Source organism: Crinia signifera, chromosome 6 (assembly GCF_055691185.1).
Source record: "Crinia signifera chromosome 6, ASM5569118v1, whole genome shotgun sequence".
NCBI classification, from domain to species: domain Eukaryota; kingdom Metazoa; phylum Chordata; class Amphibia; order Anura; family Myobatrachidae; genus Crinia; species Crinia signifera.
The window spans coordinates 141,547,862-141,566,534 of record NC_139222.1 but is presented as its reverse complement, the minus strand read 5'-3'; the positions used below and the strand labels follow the sequence as shown (position 1 = coordinate 141,566,534).

Sequence of the window (18,673 nt, the reverse complement as noted above, 5' to 3'; positions counted from 1 at the left end):
TTTTCGACTAGCCTATCCCTCCTCCTAACCTCTTTTGATCCTCCTATCCTGCCTCCGTTCCCCTCCATTCCTACTTATCCTGTTGTTTTTCGTTCGTCCACCCACCTATTTTTAGTATGTTAACTCTTATGAGTAGGGTCCTCCTGCCTCACATACTCACCCTACCTCTTTACCTCACCTGTCCTCCTGTCCTGTTCTTCCCTTCCTCTACTTCATCTTCAGTCTCCTCGACAATTTTGACACCTACTTCTGAACTGATGCTGATTTTATTTCTACCAGCTATACCCCTATTTATACTGTATTTTTCAACACACCCTGTACGTTACCTTGTCATTTGTTTTTTGTTTGCTATGTACGGCACTGCGGACACTTTGCGGCGCCTTATAAATAAACGTACTACTACTACTTTGATATCAAGAGCAGAATGCATAAATATCCTGTATAAACATCATTCCTCCCGTCGCCTCATTCTTTTTCTAACCAATATTCATCTTTTCCCCAGCACTAAGGCCCTGGTTCTAGAGCTACTGGCTGCAGTGTGTCTAGTCCGTGGAGGACATGAGTTAATTCTCTCAGCTTTCAACTACTTTATGGAGGTACTGTACGATGAGGACAATCCGCTAAGGTTTTTGTTGCATTCAATACTGCCCTGTATACTTACAGTGATGTTTTCACAGGCTTGCAATGAAGGCTCAAGGTTTGAAAAACTCATGGAATATTTCAAGACTGAAGATTCCAACATTGATTTTATGGTGAGTGTTGTCTTCACCTTAGCTGAAGACAATGCAGGGATTGCTTGAAACTTCACCCTCATCAGTCCTTATTGTCAATGTCCAAGATCATAGTTTGCTAGAAAGGTGTTGTGGTTTCACCTTCATTATTATAGCTTGGGTGGATCAGGTTGTAGCCTGTGTAGATGCTTAATATAAAGACCCCCATACACAGGTCAGATATGGCCTCTTTTCATCTGATTCCGACGGATTGGGCCAACGGATCAGATGAAAACTGACCAAATTGGATGTGTTTTGACATTCAATCTGATCCGATGCGCTGAAAGACATCGCAGCAGTGTATGACCACCTTTAGGCTGTAACCGTTTCAGCCTTAAATATCAAAGCAGAGATGTTGGGCAGAGTTATACAGCACACAAAGTACACTTACTTACATTAAGGCCCCATACATTAGGCAATCACCTCCAATTTGGGCAATTTTCTTATACTGATCTGTACATTGGTAATGGTAATTAAAGGGAAAATGCGGTAAAACGGGGGTTGTTAGTACATGTTAGTACATATGCGTCAGAATCGTTGTCAGGCGAAGGGCGGCGATGTATATTAATACATCCCGCCCAAAGTCACAATTGGAAAATCAGGATAAATGAAGACACAAACCCAGGATTTTGGGGGCTTCTATTTTACACCCATTTCTCCAGGGGGGTGGGGTTCAACGGCAATGTTTATTTGGCTATAATTTCTTCTGCATGTTTTAACATAATGTCATGCTTGTCTATATCTCTAGGTGGCTTGTATGCAGTTTATTAATATTGTGGTTCACTCTGTAAAAAACATGAATTTCCGGGTCTACCTGCAGTATGAATTTTCCCTGTTAGGACTGGATGAGTATCTTGAGGTAGGTGGTTACCAAATAATAAACCAAATGTATAAACACAATAAACCATGCTCTGTCTTTATGGGGCCCATTATTAATAATAATAATAATAATAATAATAATAATAATAATAATAATAATAATAATAATAATAATTTATATATACAGTTGCTCTGCTCTCTTTTTCTATTTGTACTCAAGGTGCTTATCAAACTATTTTGGCAGCTATTTCCCCCAAAACACCCATTTTTGGGGATTGACTGCAAATATTAAGTATACCCTGAATCCTGAATGTATGATGGAGGGACCAAAGCAGATATCTATGATAGCTGCTGCAAACCCTCCGTTCCCACTGGCAGCCACATCTTTGACAATATTTTTGTGCATATTGTCTATTGTGTACTCACTGTATTATCAATGCATGCTTCCGCTGGTCGTTACCGATATCCTTTGTTGCCTGTACATGCAAGATGACGGAGGATATAGCTAGCGAGAGCAAGGCTGTCGTCCCCCCCCCCCGGCTATCGACACTTGAAATGTGCATGTGCTGGGCAGGAGAGAGAGGCTGTGCTGTCCTCTCACTCCCACTGCCTGGTTCCCTGCAACGTGGGTGGGGGAAGCGGGACCCGGCCCCTCCATCAGACCCGGGTAAAAAGTACCTGCTCGCCACCTTCTGCACCGCTGGATATGGGTGCCGGACGGGATCCCGACAGGCATTTACCCGATGTTGGGATCCCGACTATCTAAACACAGACAGCCGGAGTCCAAGACCCCCATAGAGGGAGAATTGAATAGGTGGTTCCGTGCCCACAGCGTGGCGAGCGCAGCGTGCCCGCAAGGGGCTTAGTTGCGCTCACCATGCTGTCTGGGTCCGGCCAGTCGGGATCCCGACGATGGGTTAATGACTGCCGGGATCCCGACTGTCGGACCCCTGTACCACACCCGCTGGATAGGGTTGAGTGGAGATCAATTTAATTTACTAATTGTCATTTTATACATTTTTGGAGGGGCTAGTCAATAAATATCGTCTGACTACCATTTGCCAGGTACTGAAGCACACGGAGAGTGAGCGGCTCCAGGTACAAATACAAGCCTATCTTGATAATATATTTGATGTGAACAGTCTTCTTGAAGATACTGAAAACAGGAATGAGATGCTGGAGCATGTTGAGGACCTCCAGGGACATTTAGTTCATGTAAGTAATTTTTGTTCTTCAGTGTAAATTATGCTCTGACTGATATTAATATTCACAATGTCAGCAATTCCTGGCTCCATGTCTATTTTGTGTGAACTATTGGTGTGTGATTGGTAATTTTGGTATTCACGCGCTACATTTAGCTACTTTATCTCTTATCGCCCCCTAGCTCACGGAGAAGTTACAGCAAACTGAGAATGAATACATTAGAAAAGTGGCTGAGCTGGAGAAACAACTCAACCAATCTCGTAAGGAGCTGAGTGCAGGAAAGGTGAGAGCTTGTTATATGTGGGTGTCTTTACAGCTAGTGCAAGGTGGGAGTTTAGGAGACAAATGATGGGGGGAGGTGAATAGTTAAAAAAAAAACATGAGCTGATAATGCCAACTACAATTGTATCACCCTAGTGCTTCACATTGGTAAGATACTTCAATATTGCTTTGTGTTGAGGTCCATACACACTGGGGCGGTTTTGAGGTAAAAGCAGCTCAGTTTCACCATTTGAACTGTTTTTAGGGTACTCTTTACCTAGCACGGCACCCATCGCGGGCATCGCGGGCATCGCATGCACTAAAATAACGGGTGCGATGCGACCGACGCGATGCCCGCGACTTCCCATAGGGAACAATGTTAAATGTCTCAATTGACGCGATTTTCCTGTTCAATGCCTCAATGGACCCGATTTTTCCATAGGAAACAATGTTAAATGGGCCACAGAGGCCAAATAGGCACCCTGAAGTGTGAAATGGCCCCCACAATTGTTAACGCCACCCCACGATCAACGTGAACCCAAAGCGTGGCGAGCGCAGCGGTACGCGTCCTACGACCTTTTCATACCCCCACTATCCACGTCGGCATGAAGTTGAGAATAGAATAGTGTGGCGAGCGCAGCGAGCCACCGAGCCCGAAGCGTGGCGAGCCCCGCGAGGTACCTTCACGGGTTCACGTTGATCGTGGGGTGGCGTTAACAATTGTGGGGGCCATTTCACACTTCAGGGTGCCTATTTGGCCTCTGTGGCCCATTTAACATTGTTTCCTATGGAAAAATCGGGTCCATTGAGGCATTGAACAGGAAAATCGCGTCAATTGAGACATTTAACATTGTTCCCTATGGGAAATCGCATCGCACCCATTTTTTTAGTGCATGCGATGCCCGCGATTTTTTACCTGCGATGCCCGCGATCAAAATCGCGGGCGCCGTGCTAGGTAAAGAGTACCGTTTTTAGCACCAAAGCCGCCTAGCAGTGAGAGTGGATCACCTGCCTCCGCCACTCATCTGCTGGTATTACTAACAGAAGACCGGCGCGGTGGACGGCTTTCCATAGTGTCCTGCTATGCATAGACGTGCATGCAGCTCAGAATCTTTCCCAGTGTGTGGAGTATATATATTTAACTATATATTTGTATATACATTAGTGATTATTCTGGTTGATTCGTTCGGATGTGAATTCGCACCCTTTGTCAGTCAACCAGAATGGTTGCACGCTCGACCCCCTTTGTAGCCTGTGTTCACACGCAGGGCCTGCGAATGGATATTTAACAAATTATGTGGAACGTGCACGCATATCTAAGTGACCTGAGAGTAACACCTATGTGCACCCTTGGGAGGAAGTAGGTGGCTGCCTGCCCCCGGCCCCAACGTCACGTCCCGATTACCATGGGAACGCCCAGCATTTACATGGGAAAGCCCATGAAACGCTGGGCATTCCCATGGGCGTGACTATGCATCGCCACTCCACGCTCCCTGGCTGCAGCCTAGGGTGCGTGCGTCAGGGGAACAGACTGTTCGCCATGGCTACAGGCACCCAGGGTATGCACATGCACAGAAATGTGGCTGCATATGTGCATACACCAAACAACATTGGTCCCCGTGCGAACAGACGCTGTCTGGAAACAGACCAGTATAGGGTCCATTGTGTGTAGTTGTAACTATTTACTCTTCCTCTCTCCCAGGAGAAGCATTCTTCACATTTCCCGCTGGTTACCCATCAAAACCTAACTGGTATAAAGTCAAATAACCAAGGAGTCCTCTGGGTTGAACCTGCGGGTGATACTTGTACAGAAGATTCTTCTTCATTAAGTGATCGCACAGAGTCTCCAACTACTACAACAGTACCCCCAGTCTCACCATCAGCCATCAGGTTGACTATAGTAACAACATCTGCTCCAGGTAACACAGATTGGATAAATTACCATATTTTATTACTTTGCACCATAACATTTGAAAATTTCTAGACTGAAAATCATCCATTAGGGGAAAAATAAGTTTTGTCTTCTGTTTTTTTAGATCTGCCTATGGATGAGTTGGAACCATCACCCGACTCCCACACTTCACCCTTGTCTCTACTGTCAGGATTGGAGTCAGAGGTCATCTTTGAATCCCCTTCTCTCCCATTTTCAGATGTAGATGCCACTGCTACTTCTCCTTTCCCAGAAACCAAGAATGATGCAGAGTATCCTGCATCTCCTCTTCCAACAACTATTCCTTGTGAACCTACTGATCAACCTCATCCTCTAACTACTACTGTATGTGGTTTTCATCCACCCCCACCCCCACCCCTTCCTAGTTCGTTTAGTGTACCTCCTTTATCTCCTCCTCTTTCTGCAATTATTCCTGGCCCACCGGCACCACCACCTCTCCCTAGTATCCCACCTGTTCCTCCACCACCACCCCTTGGTGGCCAACCAGCAGCACCACCACTCCCTAGTGGCCCACCAGCTCCACCTCCTCCACCAGGTGGCCCCCCTGCTCCACCACCACCCCCTGGTGGCCTCCGCCATTCTACAGGCTCTGCTCCACCTTCCACAGGTGCCCTACACACAGGTATTAAAAAAACATCTGTATTATCACAATACAATTTTATATCAGATTGAATGTTATAGTTTAATCAAGTATCTACCTATAGGTATTTGTTTTATTGTTTTATTGATATCATAGAGTGAATGAATTTTCTCAAGCACCTACTGTAACTTTCCTCTTTACCTAGGTGTGAGTATTAAGAAACCAGTCCACACAAAGCAACGAATGCAAATCCTCAACTGGGTTGCCCTGCAGCCCACACAGATCAATGGAACAGTCTTTACTCAGATTAATGATGATAAGGTGCTCCAGGTAAGAGATCATTTGGATTCATAGCATCAAACTTATACACCTAAGCTTTTGAAAAAACAAACTTTTATTGTATAGACTGGAGGCAAGCTCTTAAATGATTAATCTGTACCAGACTTGCCTACCGCTCCTGATTTTTGCCTGAGCCTCCTTTTGCTCGCAAACCTCCTCATACCACTTGGTATTTGGGACTCATTCCGTGAAATTCGGACTGTGCATGTGTGCATCTGAAACTGGTGGGGGCCGGGCCACTATAGGGAAGTCACAGCCGGCCATCGCGCGGGGGGGGGGCGACACTGAAGAGCAGTAGCCGCTGATGACATATGCACAGCAAGGACGCAAGGATGCTGATCGGGTTGGGACAAACTGCCTTCTAGTGACTTCACATGTGGTCACATGAACCGAGTAGGCCCCACCCCTCCGCACTTCCGGACTTGCTCATGCGCAATCTGGATTTTTGCACCATTACCGGTTACCTTCCAAAACCGGGAGGAATACCAAGCTTTGCGGGGCAGCGGGTGGGTCCGGGCAAGTCTGGGATGGAGCAGGCCCCGGGCCCCTTCATTGACCTGGAACTGTGTTAAAATAGTAAAAAGTACTCTGCCCCCCCCCCCTCTCTGCGCCACTGCTCGCACCCCTGGGGGGTTGGTGAGATGAATTGAGCATAAAGTGACCTGTTTGCTCAGACAGGACTTTTCTTGTTTCAGATCTGTGTGGAGGGGGGCGGAGGTTGGGGTTGAAGGGCTGGCCAGATCTGTGTGGAGGGGGGCGGTGTGTGTATAACGCTGGGAGGGGGCTGGAGAGTGTACCTGTAACTCCGCTCAGCATTATACACACAGTGATTGACAGATCTGGCTAAATATATAGGAGATGCTGGACTGTTGTGCCTTCCCAAGTGTTAACAATCACTAAAAAAATGTGAGAAACATTGCTCTCTAGTGCACTATTTTGTAATCCAACTTGTGAATATAAGTAATCTGCATACCGTGATATAACTGAAATGTGTAATAGACATTGTCTATATTTTACATTTCTTTTAGTTTAGATTTGTAAGCCAGGGAGCAATCTCTACTAGCCTCACAAGAAATTCCAGAGGCACAAGCAAACTCCTGCTCAAAGGCGCCTAGAATTGTGGGGCTCTAGGGAAGCTGCCCAGTAAACCCATGCGTTAAGATGGCCCTGGATGGCATCACTAGCAAGAGTAGAGCCGCTGGAAGAGATGAATAGCTAGGAGCGAGAAGAATTGTGGGCTAAATGGCCACTAAGTAGGTGAATGTTGTCAATGAAGTGCTAGAGAAGAGGGCTGTAAGAACAGGAGGGAATAGGTTCTTTCTCATAGGAGTTTATAATCTCTGGGAGAGGGGCAACAAACAGATGACATGAAGCATGAGCATGTGGATGAGGACCTGAGGGTAGGAAGAACAGATGAAGCGCTTTTAATCTTTGCAGGGGCTGGTGGTCGGATCGCCAGCCGCCATCCCCCGCCAGCCACTGGAAGGGGATGCGCGCGCACGAGACGCACGTGCATCCCCTTCAATCAGAACTCCCCAGGTCCCCGCCGCCTTGTGGCTGGTACCCAACGCCATCTGGTAACTGGGACGCGCGTGCGTGTGGGACACTCGTGCGTCCCAGTCAGATGGAGGTTCGGCTGTCCAGCGGGGGTATTCTGGCGAGCCCCAGCACTGAACCTCTGTAGGCTGGGTAGGGATGGCAGGGTGTGAGGTAGGAGGTGGGGTGGGTGTGCTATATTTTCCTGTTGTACTGCTATTATTGGTGTGCTACAGTATATTTCCCTGTTTTACGGCGATCATTGCAGTTAGTGTATTATATTTCCCTCACCACCAGGAACTTGACATGAGTGACTTTGAGGACCAATTTAAAACCAAGGCTCAGGGACCGAATCAAAACACATTCTCAAAGAGAGTAAAGGCTGCACAAAACCAACCAAACAAGGTTTCTCTAATTGACGCAAATCGGGCAAAGAATCTTGCAATTACTTTGAGAAAAGGAGGTTTGGCTCCTGAGGCCATCACTACTGCTATTCAGAAGTAAGTATGTGAGTTCTCACAAGTCAGTAAGTGCTCATCAACATCTGAGATGCTACAGGAAGTCCTGAAATAGAGCTAATTAGAATATTTAGAGATGGATGTATAATATTATGCTTCTTATAGGGCTTACAATATAATACAGTACTGTTATCCCATTTTAAGGGTGGTGGTAGAATATTTATCTCCCTTTATTGAGCACACGTGTGCAAATATATATGTAAGTTCACAGTACTTTTAAAATGGCAGTTTTTATCTTTAAGGTGCGTACATATTAGTCGATTATCGGTAATTATATTTCATGCATTTTGCTGTGCACGCTCCAGCGGGTCGTTATTGACCCCCTCTGTCTTCTGTACACACAGTAAAACCGAGACTATATAGTCAACAACATACTCCTGAATGTGGCCACAGTACAATATTGTTTTATGTGTATACAATATATCATTCATCCAGGAGTTTTATGCAATTCAAGAAAAATTATTAGTGACATTGCATCATTTTCATTGTCGTCTAATGTATACCCAGTTATATTAGTAAGACCACACAAACAGTGTATTGTTCTCTTGGCCTTATTCTAGTTCACTCTTTCTGACAAAATCCTTCTTCGGTGGACAAAACCATGTGCACTGCAGGGGGGCAGATGTAAAATGTGCAGAGAGAATTAGATTTGGGTGAGTTATTTTGTTTCTGTGCAGGGTAAATACTGGCTGCTTTATTTTTACACTGCACTATAGATCTTACTTTGAATTAAAACCCCACCCAAATCTAATTCTCGCTGCACAAGTAACATCTGCCCCACCTGCAGTGCACATGGTTTTGTCCATCTAAGAAGGATTTTGTCAGAAAGAGTGAACTAGAATAAGGCCCTTTATTTTTCTGTTATTATAGGTATGATATGCAGGCCCTGAATGTGGATTTTCTAGAGCTTCTCTCAAGGTTCCTACCTACAGACTGGGAGCGACAGCAAATCTCTCGGTACCTGCGGGAAGAGAAACCTCTTGACCAGCTGGGGGCAGAAGACAGATTCATGGTCCATCTCTGCTCCATACCAAGACTGTCTGAGCGAGTTAACACCATGACCTTCATTTCTAGCTTTCCAGAAACCACTACACGTCTTACACCGGTCAGTGAATATAGCTGTACAGCAATGCATGATAAATAAACGTTGGACACTTTAGTTTTGCGTTTGGGATTTGGCTGCGTTTACAGAATATTTTGTTTCCTTTATCACACTGAATGGCATTAGTAACCAGTCTTGAACACTACATGATAATAGTATTCAGAGATCTTGGTTACATATATTTGCACAAATGTATGAATAAGTCCCCAAGCCGTCATCAAAGCTTCTCTCTATATTGGGGGTCCCTAGCGCTATATTCAGGTGCAGGGTGCAGCACCCCCAAAAAATCAGCATAAGCCGGAACGCCCAGAGCAGCACACCAGTGAAATACTATAGTGTTAATAAATATTAACTTTTCTAGTTGAGCAACGTGCTGCAGCACAAACGCTTAGCACAGTGGTTCCCAAACATTTTTGAATCACGGCACCCTAGAGCATCAAAATATTTTCAAGGCACCCTTAGGCCAAATGCTTCTTATCGAGAAATTCAGAAAAAAAAATATTAAATTAAGTGCATTGTGTCTATATGTCACAGTTCTGTGGTGAGGGACAGAATTTGCTTCTGTTTGTCCACATATGTTATAATTGGCAGCCACAAACACTGGTTTTGCCTGGTACATTGTCCATAAATAATATGAATTGATCTTGGTCCACCAACCCAAGGCACCCCTACAAGTGTCCTGAGGCACCCCAGGGTGCCTAGGCACACAGTTTGGGAACCACTGGCTTAGCACATAAAGGGACACCCACTCAGCACACTGCGATGCTGTTGACTGAGCATTTGTGCTGAGCTGGGCTTTACCTACTTTTATAATAGGCAAAGCCTGGCAATCTAGGAAAAGCCAGTGCAAGCACTAACTTTCCCTGCAAGCGATACTGACGCATGGAACCGCGCATTGCCATGGCTGCAGGGCACACACATGGAGTGTTCCGTGCTCCTTTTCTCATTGATTTAGTAGTCAGATCCCGTAGAATAGGGGCTGTAATTGGCCCATGTGTATGCCCATTTTAAAAGCCAAATCTATATACAGAAAGTGAACATAATGAGATGTAATTAAAATATGGCCACTGGAGGGTGGTACTGAGCCGCCAGACAGGTACCATAGAAAGTTTAAACAGTGCAGAAGCTGAAAGTGCCACCCAGAACTCAATCCAGCAGGATCAGGGAGCCTGGGGCGCTGACAGTGCTTGCACCGGCCCTGCATCTCCTCCTAATGCAGGCTCCATTCTGCCTCTCACAACATATATATATATATATATATATATATATATATATATATATATATATATATATATATATATATATATACTGGCAGATGCTCAATCAGTTTAGTAATACCACTCAGGTGCATGAAAGGTAGTGGTGATTCTGGGTAAGAAAAAAAAAGACATTGTTTCCTTGAACACTACATGATAATAGTATTCAGCGAGTTCCTTTTCTTTTTTCTTACCCAGAATCACTCCTCCCTTTCATGCATCTGAGTGGTATTACTAAACTAATTGAGCATCTGCCATATATATGTTTATGGAACATTGTTGATAGTTCATGGTGACAGCAGCTGAAATGCATGATTGCCCCAAAACCCTGAGTGGTCTAAGTTAACCCCTTTTTTTGGTTATATACATTTTAATCTGCTTCCGTTGGCCATAACTTGGCCTTGCATTGTAGACAAGCACATAGGCCATGGGCTAGATAGAGTGTAGGAATTGTAGCTTGTGTTGGGGACACTTTTCAGCTAATGTGAAATGTTCATGATCTCTTTTAGTTGCTAGTGAAATACTTTCATTGTGTACATATGAGGTATTTCCAAAGTGGTGGCCATGTCATCAATGTAGATGTAATGCTGGCAGCAAAAATGCCAGTCCAATCATGTCTCCATACTCCTTTTGTAATAGTGTAACCTCAGTGGCAAGATTAAGGAAGCTTATGCATATGAAAGGATTTATAAAACAGGGAAAAAGAGTCCTAAACGTACCATTTCTGTTTGCAGCAACTCAATGCCCTTATTGCCGCATCCATGTCAATCAAATCCTCAGAGAAGTTAAAAGGGATCCTAGAGGTAAGTTGCCCTCTTGTCCTTCTCCTCTTTCATAGCTCGCATATGACTTTTGGCTGCACATATGTTAAAAACCTCTCTGCCAGTTACCGCTTGTTGTCTTTCCACTTTTTACACTCCCTCACTGTAACTGTAATCTGTCCATGTTTCAGCTGATCCTGGCGTTTGGGAATTACATGAATAGCAGTAAGAGAGGGGCAGCCTATGGATTTCGGCTACAGTCGCTTGATGTGGTAAGGCAATACACATATTTCAGGATAAAGTAGAGACTCAACTTTTAGATAGATGTATTTATCGGTAAACAAATGGCATTTCCATACTTCAAGATGCCTAGGAATTCTTTATTGGATGGAATACATCAACTGGGTTTCTATTCTATGAAAAAAAAAATTACTAAGATGGGAGTTGTTTCACATGGGCAACTGGGCAACCAATCAGTATCTATCTCTCATTTATATAGCACCTTCTAGAACAGTGGTCAGGGAACAGCGGTAAATTATCCCAAATGGGGTTAAATGAAATTCCTGGGGGTAATGAAAGGTCGCACTCCTGAGACACAGCCAGGCATGTATATGAACCTTTTTTTTGGGGTTATTACCCACACATTTTTCTGCTCATCCCTGGATTGCCGGGTGCCGTGCCCTGGCACACATTACTTCCCCTATGTAGGCAGGGCCGGGCTGAGCTACAGGGGTGCAGACTGTATGTTGCCCCACCCCCCCAGCAGTGCATCACATTGTGACAGGCACTGGCAGCTCCAGGCAGAGGCCCGCAGCATAGAACGTAGGACATGTGTAGGAGAATGGGCTATCTTTCCTGCTCCTCCAGTCATCAGTAGCCTACAAGCACCCCCCCCCCCCCCCCCACAGCGTGGAAGAGAGTGGCACATTTTGCGCAGTGAGTTGTTTCCTGAGGCTTGTGGCCTCTAAGGATGGAAGGTAAGGAAGAGAGCAGCAATAAAAGGTAACAAACCTTTTATTGCTGCTCTCTTCCATACCTCCAATAAGCTCCAAACTCCACTTCACACACAGCTCTAACCCCTCACGGCTCCAAACCCTCCTATCCGTGGCCCCCCTCCTTCCATCATTTAAAGGTTCCGATGATTTCCTTCCTTTCAAATCAAGGGGGTAACATCAGCTTGTCTAAATATATTTTGGAGCAAAAGTTAAAAGAATTCCTGTGCGTTGTGAAAGGGGTATTATTAACTTGTAGTTTAGAGGACATCAAGTGGCATCTGCAATCCTCTCTGTATGTAACTGCAATAAACTGTATGTATTTATTTTCTTATGTAAAATTCTGCTCTCTAAATATTAAGTGTGTAAATGTGTGTGTATAAATTGTAATTGTATATAATTGTCACTTTTCTTTTTGCCCAGCTTATGGAGACTAAGTCCACAGACAGGAAACAGACATTGTTGCATTATCTGGTACGAGTAGTCAAGGAGAAATACCCACAATTGGCCGATTTTCAATCTGAGCTACACTTTCTGGAAAAGGCAGCCACAGGTACCACTGACACTGAGATCTCCTCTATCCCAACATCTAGTACAAAACATTTTATTTATTTATTAACAGTTTCTTATATAGCGCACACATATTCCACAGCGCTTTACAGAGAACATTCACATCAGTCCCTGCCCCAGTGGAGCTTACAGTCTATATTCCCTACCACATGTACATGCACACAAAGACATTTTAGAGTTAAGTTGTTGGGAGCCAATTAGCCTACCAGTATATTTTTGGATTGTAGGAGGAAACCCACGCAAGTATGGGGAGAATATACAAAGTCCACAGAGTTAGGGCCATGGTGGGAATCAAACCCATGACCTCAGTGATGTGAGGCAGTAATGCTAACCATTACACCATCCGCAATGCCCCATGGATCGCTGTATAAGTATCTTTGGCTCTGTAGCACTAGGTCATATATATCTTCTGCGATCCTTATCATAGCACTGACTGTACATATATATCTATAGTAAATGCACAAACTCATTTTAAATCAGACATGTACTTTGCATAATGTGATTTGTAATCCCAGTCAACCACTTAAGAGTCAGCGAACATTGGGTTCTTTCTTTTACAGTGTCCCTGGATTCTGTGTTGTCCGATGTCCGCTCCTTGCAGGCCGGGATGGAACAGACTCAGAAGGAATTTACAAAGCAAGACGATAGTCTCCATCTCAAGGAGTTTCTAAAATCCAGCATGGATGTAATGGGTAGACTCATAGTCGACTCAAAGACTGCACAGGTGGGAGGCATGCACAATGTGCTCCTTATAATCATACCAGATTTTTGGTGGGGGGTGAATTGATAGATTTAGGGCACCCATTGGTTATTGCACTTGATGCGCCCAAAAGCTCCAGGTTTAGCCACGTAAAGAAGCTAAACACATCCAAAGTCCTCATCAAGCACCCAAACCAGACTATTTTGCTTGAAACCTACAGAAGTTGTGAGCAGAAATATGGGCGCCCTGGCATTCGCTCCAAATGTATGACCGATAAACCTACATTTAATATTATTATCTTCCAACATCATTTTGACCAATGCCTCACTGCTGCTGCTATTAAAGTAAAAGTCCCTACATGTTGTTGTAGCCTAGTCCTGGATAACCTGTGGCTCCACAAGTGTTGTAAAATGCATCCCCTGTCAGCTAGCAAGAGTATATTCTTCTATTTGCTATTAATAAATACAAACACTAGCTTTTAACTCAACATGTACTCTTCCTTCTGCCCCCTCATTTTCTTTTAAGGAAGCCTATGAAGCAGCTGTTGGATATTTTGGTGAGAACAGCAAGACTACTGCTCCCTCATCCTTCTTCCCCATATTCCTACGCTTTGGGAAAGCCTATAAGGTGAGATGGTTTATTTCAGGTAGAAAAAAAAAGTGTCAGTTTGCTTTTGTTTGTACATTGACTAATATTTGTACTATGAAATATTCCATTACTGTTGTGCCCTCACCACTAAATTTTCCCCAGGGGAGCTACACATTAGATTGTCAGCACTATGGATCTGCTTATTCATTGTATAGGTTTACAATACAATATCTGTACACTGACCAAGCTTCTCACATTATATTCTCAGCAAGCTGAGAAGGATCTGGAGATGTGGAAGAAGCAGGAGGCTGCAGCCAGCGAGGAGAAGAAACAATCTCCAGAGAAACCAACACAGGTGTGCAAATAGGCAGCTCTTGGATTCGTCACCTTTCCCTGTCTTTCAGTTTTAAGAAGCCAACTTTTTTTTCTGCTTCCAGTCTCCATCAACCAAATCCCCAAAACCACAGGTCAATCTGATGGCAGAGCTCAACAAAAAGCTGCAGACAAAAGAGCCACGTGTGTACGAGGAGAACTGGGCAATAGAAGATATAATAACAGGTGAAGAGACTTGAGGAACAGTTAAGCTGGGTACATACTGGGTGATATATTAACGATATGGATGATATCCATATTGTTAACAATATCGTGTGCATATTGTCTAGTGTGTAGGTTCAATATTGTTAACGATCTGCACAGCTGCGGGTCATTAACAACCCCTTTGTCTCCTGTACAAGCAGCTCAGCCTGACAATATCATCAGCGACTGAATGTACGTAGTGGGGGGTGGGGGGGGGGTGGCGTCACTGGCCGATATCATGAATTATATCAGTCAGTGTGTATGCGGCACATCACTCTCCCTTATCCGTATATTCAAAAAACGAAATATTCTGAAAACTGGTCTTTCAGAATAGTTCATTGCTTGTTTTTTCCCTACAGCCTCTTTTCTTCATACTTACCTCATCCCCTGGGGTCCACGGCGGCCTTCGGAATCCTCTTCAGCGGTATCTCCAGGCCCAGGGCTGCATTGCACAAGTGCGTGTGTGCACAATGCACCCCTGGGACCGGAGATGTAGAGGATTCCGAAGGCGGCGTCAATGCCAGGGGACCATCGGGGCACTGACAGGGGACCATCGGGGCACTGACAGGGGACCATCGGGGCACTGACAGGGGACCATCGGGGCACTGACAGGGGACCAGTTAAGTATCATGAAAAAAAATATATTCCAAAATCCATAAAAATCCCTTATCCAAAATGCATGTGATCCCGAGCATTTCAGATAAGGGATACTCAACCTGTAACATATGTTTATGTAGGCAAAGAGTGGACTGTTCTTACTCTGTGAATACAAGGTAATAATCACTGTACTTTGCTATGGATATATAGGTGATGCAGAACTTGGAATGCATATTTACTATTATGTTTACCCCACACCCCTAGTCTGGCTAGCCAGTAGGACACTCAGGATTGAAACCATGGTTCTGACATCATTGTACTAATGCAATTATTCCTTTGAGTGCCAATGTGTCTGTGAGCGATGTGCAGAATATCTGCTAAAAATGTCTGCATTGCTCACAGAGACTATTTTTGCAATGTTTAATAAAACTTTAGTTATTGATGGCAAATGATCTGAAGTCAATTAATTAAAGGGATTCATATTCCTTGACTTCGACCTTCGCATTTTAACGGATATTTTGCACATCTCTCACAGCAACATTGGCACTCAAAGGGTTAAGCAAAGTCTATTCAGTTACCACTGACTTGAATTAGGTACAATATAGGTGTATAATACAGTATATGCCTTTCTGCAAAAGGTATGTCCATGTCATTCTCTATGGAATTCAACTGTTCAGCTATCCTGGTATATTGGTAATCTCTCTCTCTCTCTCTCTCTCTCTCTTAGACCTGAGAAACCAGCCGTACAGAAGAACAGACGTTGGCCGGAAAAGTGGAAAGAAGCAGAATAACGGACAAGCAGTGAGCACTGCAGATATAGCTGTCTGACATCACTTGTAAGAACAGGAGGAATATCTGGAGGCTCTGATTGCTTCCCACTGAGAAAGAAAAAAGGAGCTGCTAATTATTCTTAGCTCTTAGCGTATAGCAGTTTTTTCCCAAACGTATGCTCAGGTCCCCTTAACACCCCAATGCCACATGGATAAATGTGTTTAAAGACACAGATTTCAAATTCAGAAACATAGATCTAAATACAATTTTTATTTTTATCATGAAATATAATTTTCTACTCTAGAAAGGTATACAGATCTGACAAAGTTACAACTGTAAATGAGATGGGATGGGCTAAGAAGCCCGTCACAGCTGTGGTACAAATTGCAGAGGACTCAAAGATGTCAAATTGTTCATTATAGACAATATCATTGATGCTCTGGTCTTATTTTTGATGATTTATTTTAAACCCTAGTGTAAATAGAACAATGACTCTTTCATACTGTATTGAAATTAGTGGAACAGTAAGTAATGTACTTACTGCTGTATATAGCATAGAACGTAATACTGCATAGACTACAAGCTCATGGTGAATATACAGGGGATATTAAAGAGCACAGCTGCTGTATATATGGTGGATCAGTCACCTACTGTAGGTACTAGCAGACCATATGCACACATATCATTGAAATGTATAGAGGGCAGGGCATGCAAGGCTATTATAGACTGAAGTAATTTTGCTTGTACTCATACACCAGCACACGCACCAACATGAACACAGCTTAGTATAAATCACTGCAACTACCTAAACGTATGATAAAAATGAGAAAAAAGAGAAGGGTGGTGAGCAGCGCTAAATTTATGATGGTGAATCAATTCTGTTAAAAAAGAATACATTTATTGCAATACAAATGAATAAAATAGTGATAAAGGGTATACATTAAAAACAGTAAAATAAGGGGTTGATCCAGATCTCACGTGGTAGGGAATGTCCACACTAAAAAAACGTGTATGACCTGTATTGTCCTCACCGTCAATGGTCCCTGTGAAGGGCAAGGTCCAGAAAGGGGATGAAAACCCTTGTGGGGTAAATGGGGTGGTTGAGGGAGTGGCTGATGTTTGGAGCCCAACTGCTACCTCACCATCATTTGTATCCAATTGGAGAAAAACGATCCAGTTTATGGAGGTCCAGGATGGGAGGGTCACTTATGTGGACAGGTACACCAATGAGGTCCAGTAAAACAACACGGATCTGGAACAGGAGTAGCACCACCAACGCGTTTCACTGGGCTGCCGCCAGCTTTATCAAGGTGTGAGACATAAGTGACCCTACTCATAATACTATCAGGACCTTCCTGTACAGGTTCTCCTGCAGGGCACCAATTAAATATCTGCAAGTATGAGTGAAGTCACCCACTATTGGCTATACCAAAGCTTCCTAAACATGGTCCTCAAGGCACCCCAATGGTCCCGGTTTTACCTCTGCATGCTTTGCCACAGGTGACTTAATTAATATCTCAGTGAATTTGATTTAACCATCTGTACTGATCCATGGATATATGTAAAACATGGACCATTGGGGTGCTATGAGGACCGTGTTCTGGTATATATGCATCAGAACCAATGAAATGTAAGCTCCTGCCCTTTCACCAGCTTTATTTGAATGACAGGTCCACTACGCATTTTTATTTTTTCATAGAGGGCAATAGTATCTATTTATATCACAATTAGGCAAACTGCAGTGCCCCCAGATAATGTTGAACTACAGATTCCAGCATCCAATGGCCACAGGCTGTCCAAAGGTTGCAATCTCTGTGCGATTGTATCAGTGATTTGTGTGCTATATATTAATACTAAATTCCAAAAAATTTTTACACATAGCAGATAACTATGCTTGGGCTTCAAATACTCCTTGTTAACATTTTAAATGTATATTGTCAGTGTGGGTTATAAAATAATTTGTATTTTTTTTTTTAAACTTGTACTTTAATACATTCAATAATAAAAAGAAGCATTTGAAGAATATACTGGTTTGTTTTTACATTATCTGTAATTTTATACTGGGCTAAGTAACCAACATTTCACACTATTAGAGAGAGGTCTTCTGCATCCACAGAAAGTACATCAGCTATAGAATCAAATACCAGTGCTGAAGAAGAGGCAGCACCCGGTGATCAGACAACACCGATATCTAGCTCCTAATTTGACAGCAGTTGGACCCCGCTGATCTACCAGTCTAAGGTAAAGAAAGAAACCACCATGGGCAGATTCGGGGGGGGGGGGGGGGGGGGGGGTACACAGGCATGTGCCCCCCCCCCCCCACCCCCCCTGTCATTTGTAACATAAGGACTGAGGCTTTCCAACAAGCCCAGTCCCGTGCCGCTAGCCCCCTGGGAATCAGAGATACTGCCGGGCAAAGCTGGGACCTGCTAATTCCGACCCTCACCCAGTTCCGACGGCTGATAGTTCCCCCTCCCTCCCCCAGCATCACAGAAGCATGTGGTTCATTCGAACCCAAATCACTGGGCCTTCAATCTGATAGCAAGCTGGTCCATATGGGTCAATTGGTTCCGGAGATATTGTGGTTAAACCAATTTATTTTTTTCGGAAATGTAATTTCATGGGATGTGGTACAGGGGTCCTACAGATCGCTGCACTCGCCACCTATTCTATTCTGTTTTGACAGCCGGGATCCCGACATCTCGTAAATGCCTGTCAGGACCCCGTCAGGCACCCATTTCATGGCTGTTTATTAGGGCGGAGTGAAAAAACTGAAATTGAGA

General features: G+C 44.0%; 1 protein-coding gene across 1 annotated transcript in view; it reads left to right on the top strand.

The window, feature by feature from the left end:
- Nucleotides 1-17,915, top strand: part of FMNL1 (formin like 1) — a 64,860-nt gene extending 46,945 nt beyond the window's left edge. The window contains exons 9-26 of the mRNA XM_083147464.1: nucleotides 503-596; nucleotides 678-752; nucleotides 1,519-1,629; nucleotides 2,655-2,804; nucleotides 2,974-3,075; nucleotides 4,756-4,972; nucleotides 5,090-5,626; nucleotides 5,790-5,914; nucleotides 7,757-7,959; nucleotides 8,848-9,082; nucleotides 11,070-11,138; nucleotides 11,288-11,368; nucleotides 12,512-12,641; nucleotides 13,219-13,382; nucleotides 13,884-13,985; nucleotides 14,215-14,301; nucleotides 14,384-14,504; nucleotides 15,847-17,915. Of these exons, the coding sequence (XP_083003590.1) occupies nucleotides 503-596; nucleotides 678-752; nucleotides 1,519-1,629; nucleotides 2,655-2,804; nucleotides 2,974-3,075; nucleotides 4,756-4,972; nucleotides 5,090-5,626; nucleotides 5,790-5,914; nucleotides 7,757-7,959; nucleotides 8,848-9,082; nucleotides 11,070-11,138; nucleotides 11,288-11,368; nucleotides 12,512-12,641; nucleotides 13,219-13,382; nucleotides 13,884-13,985; nucleotides 14,215-14,301; nucleotides 14,384-14,504; nucleotides 15,847-15,947 (2,704 nt within the window). The 3' untranslated portion in view covers nucleotides 15,948-17,915. The remainder of the gene's footprint in view (nucleotides 1-502; nucleotides 597-677; nucleotides 753-1,518; nucleotides 1,630-2,654; nucleotides 2,805-2,973; nucleotides 3,076-4,755; nucleotides 4,973-5,089; nucleotides 5,627-5,789; nucleotides 5,915-7,756; nucleotides 7,960-8,847; nucleotides 9,083-11,069; nucleotides 11,139-11,287; nucleotides 11,369-12,511; nucleotides 12,642-13,218; nucleotides 13,383-13,883; nucleotides 13,986-14,214; nucleotides 14,302-14,383; nucleotides 14,505-15,846) is intronic.
- The last annotated feature ends 758 nt before the right edge of the window (nucleotides 17,916-18,673 follow it).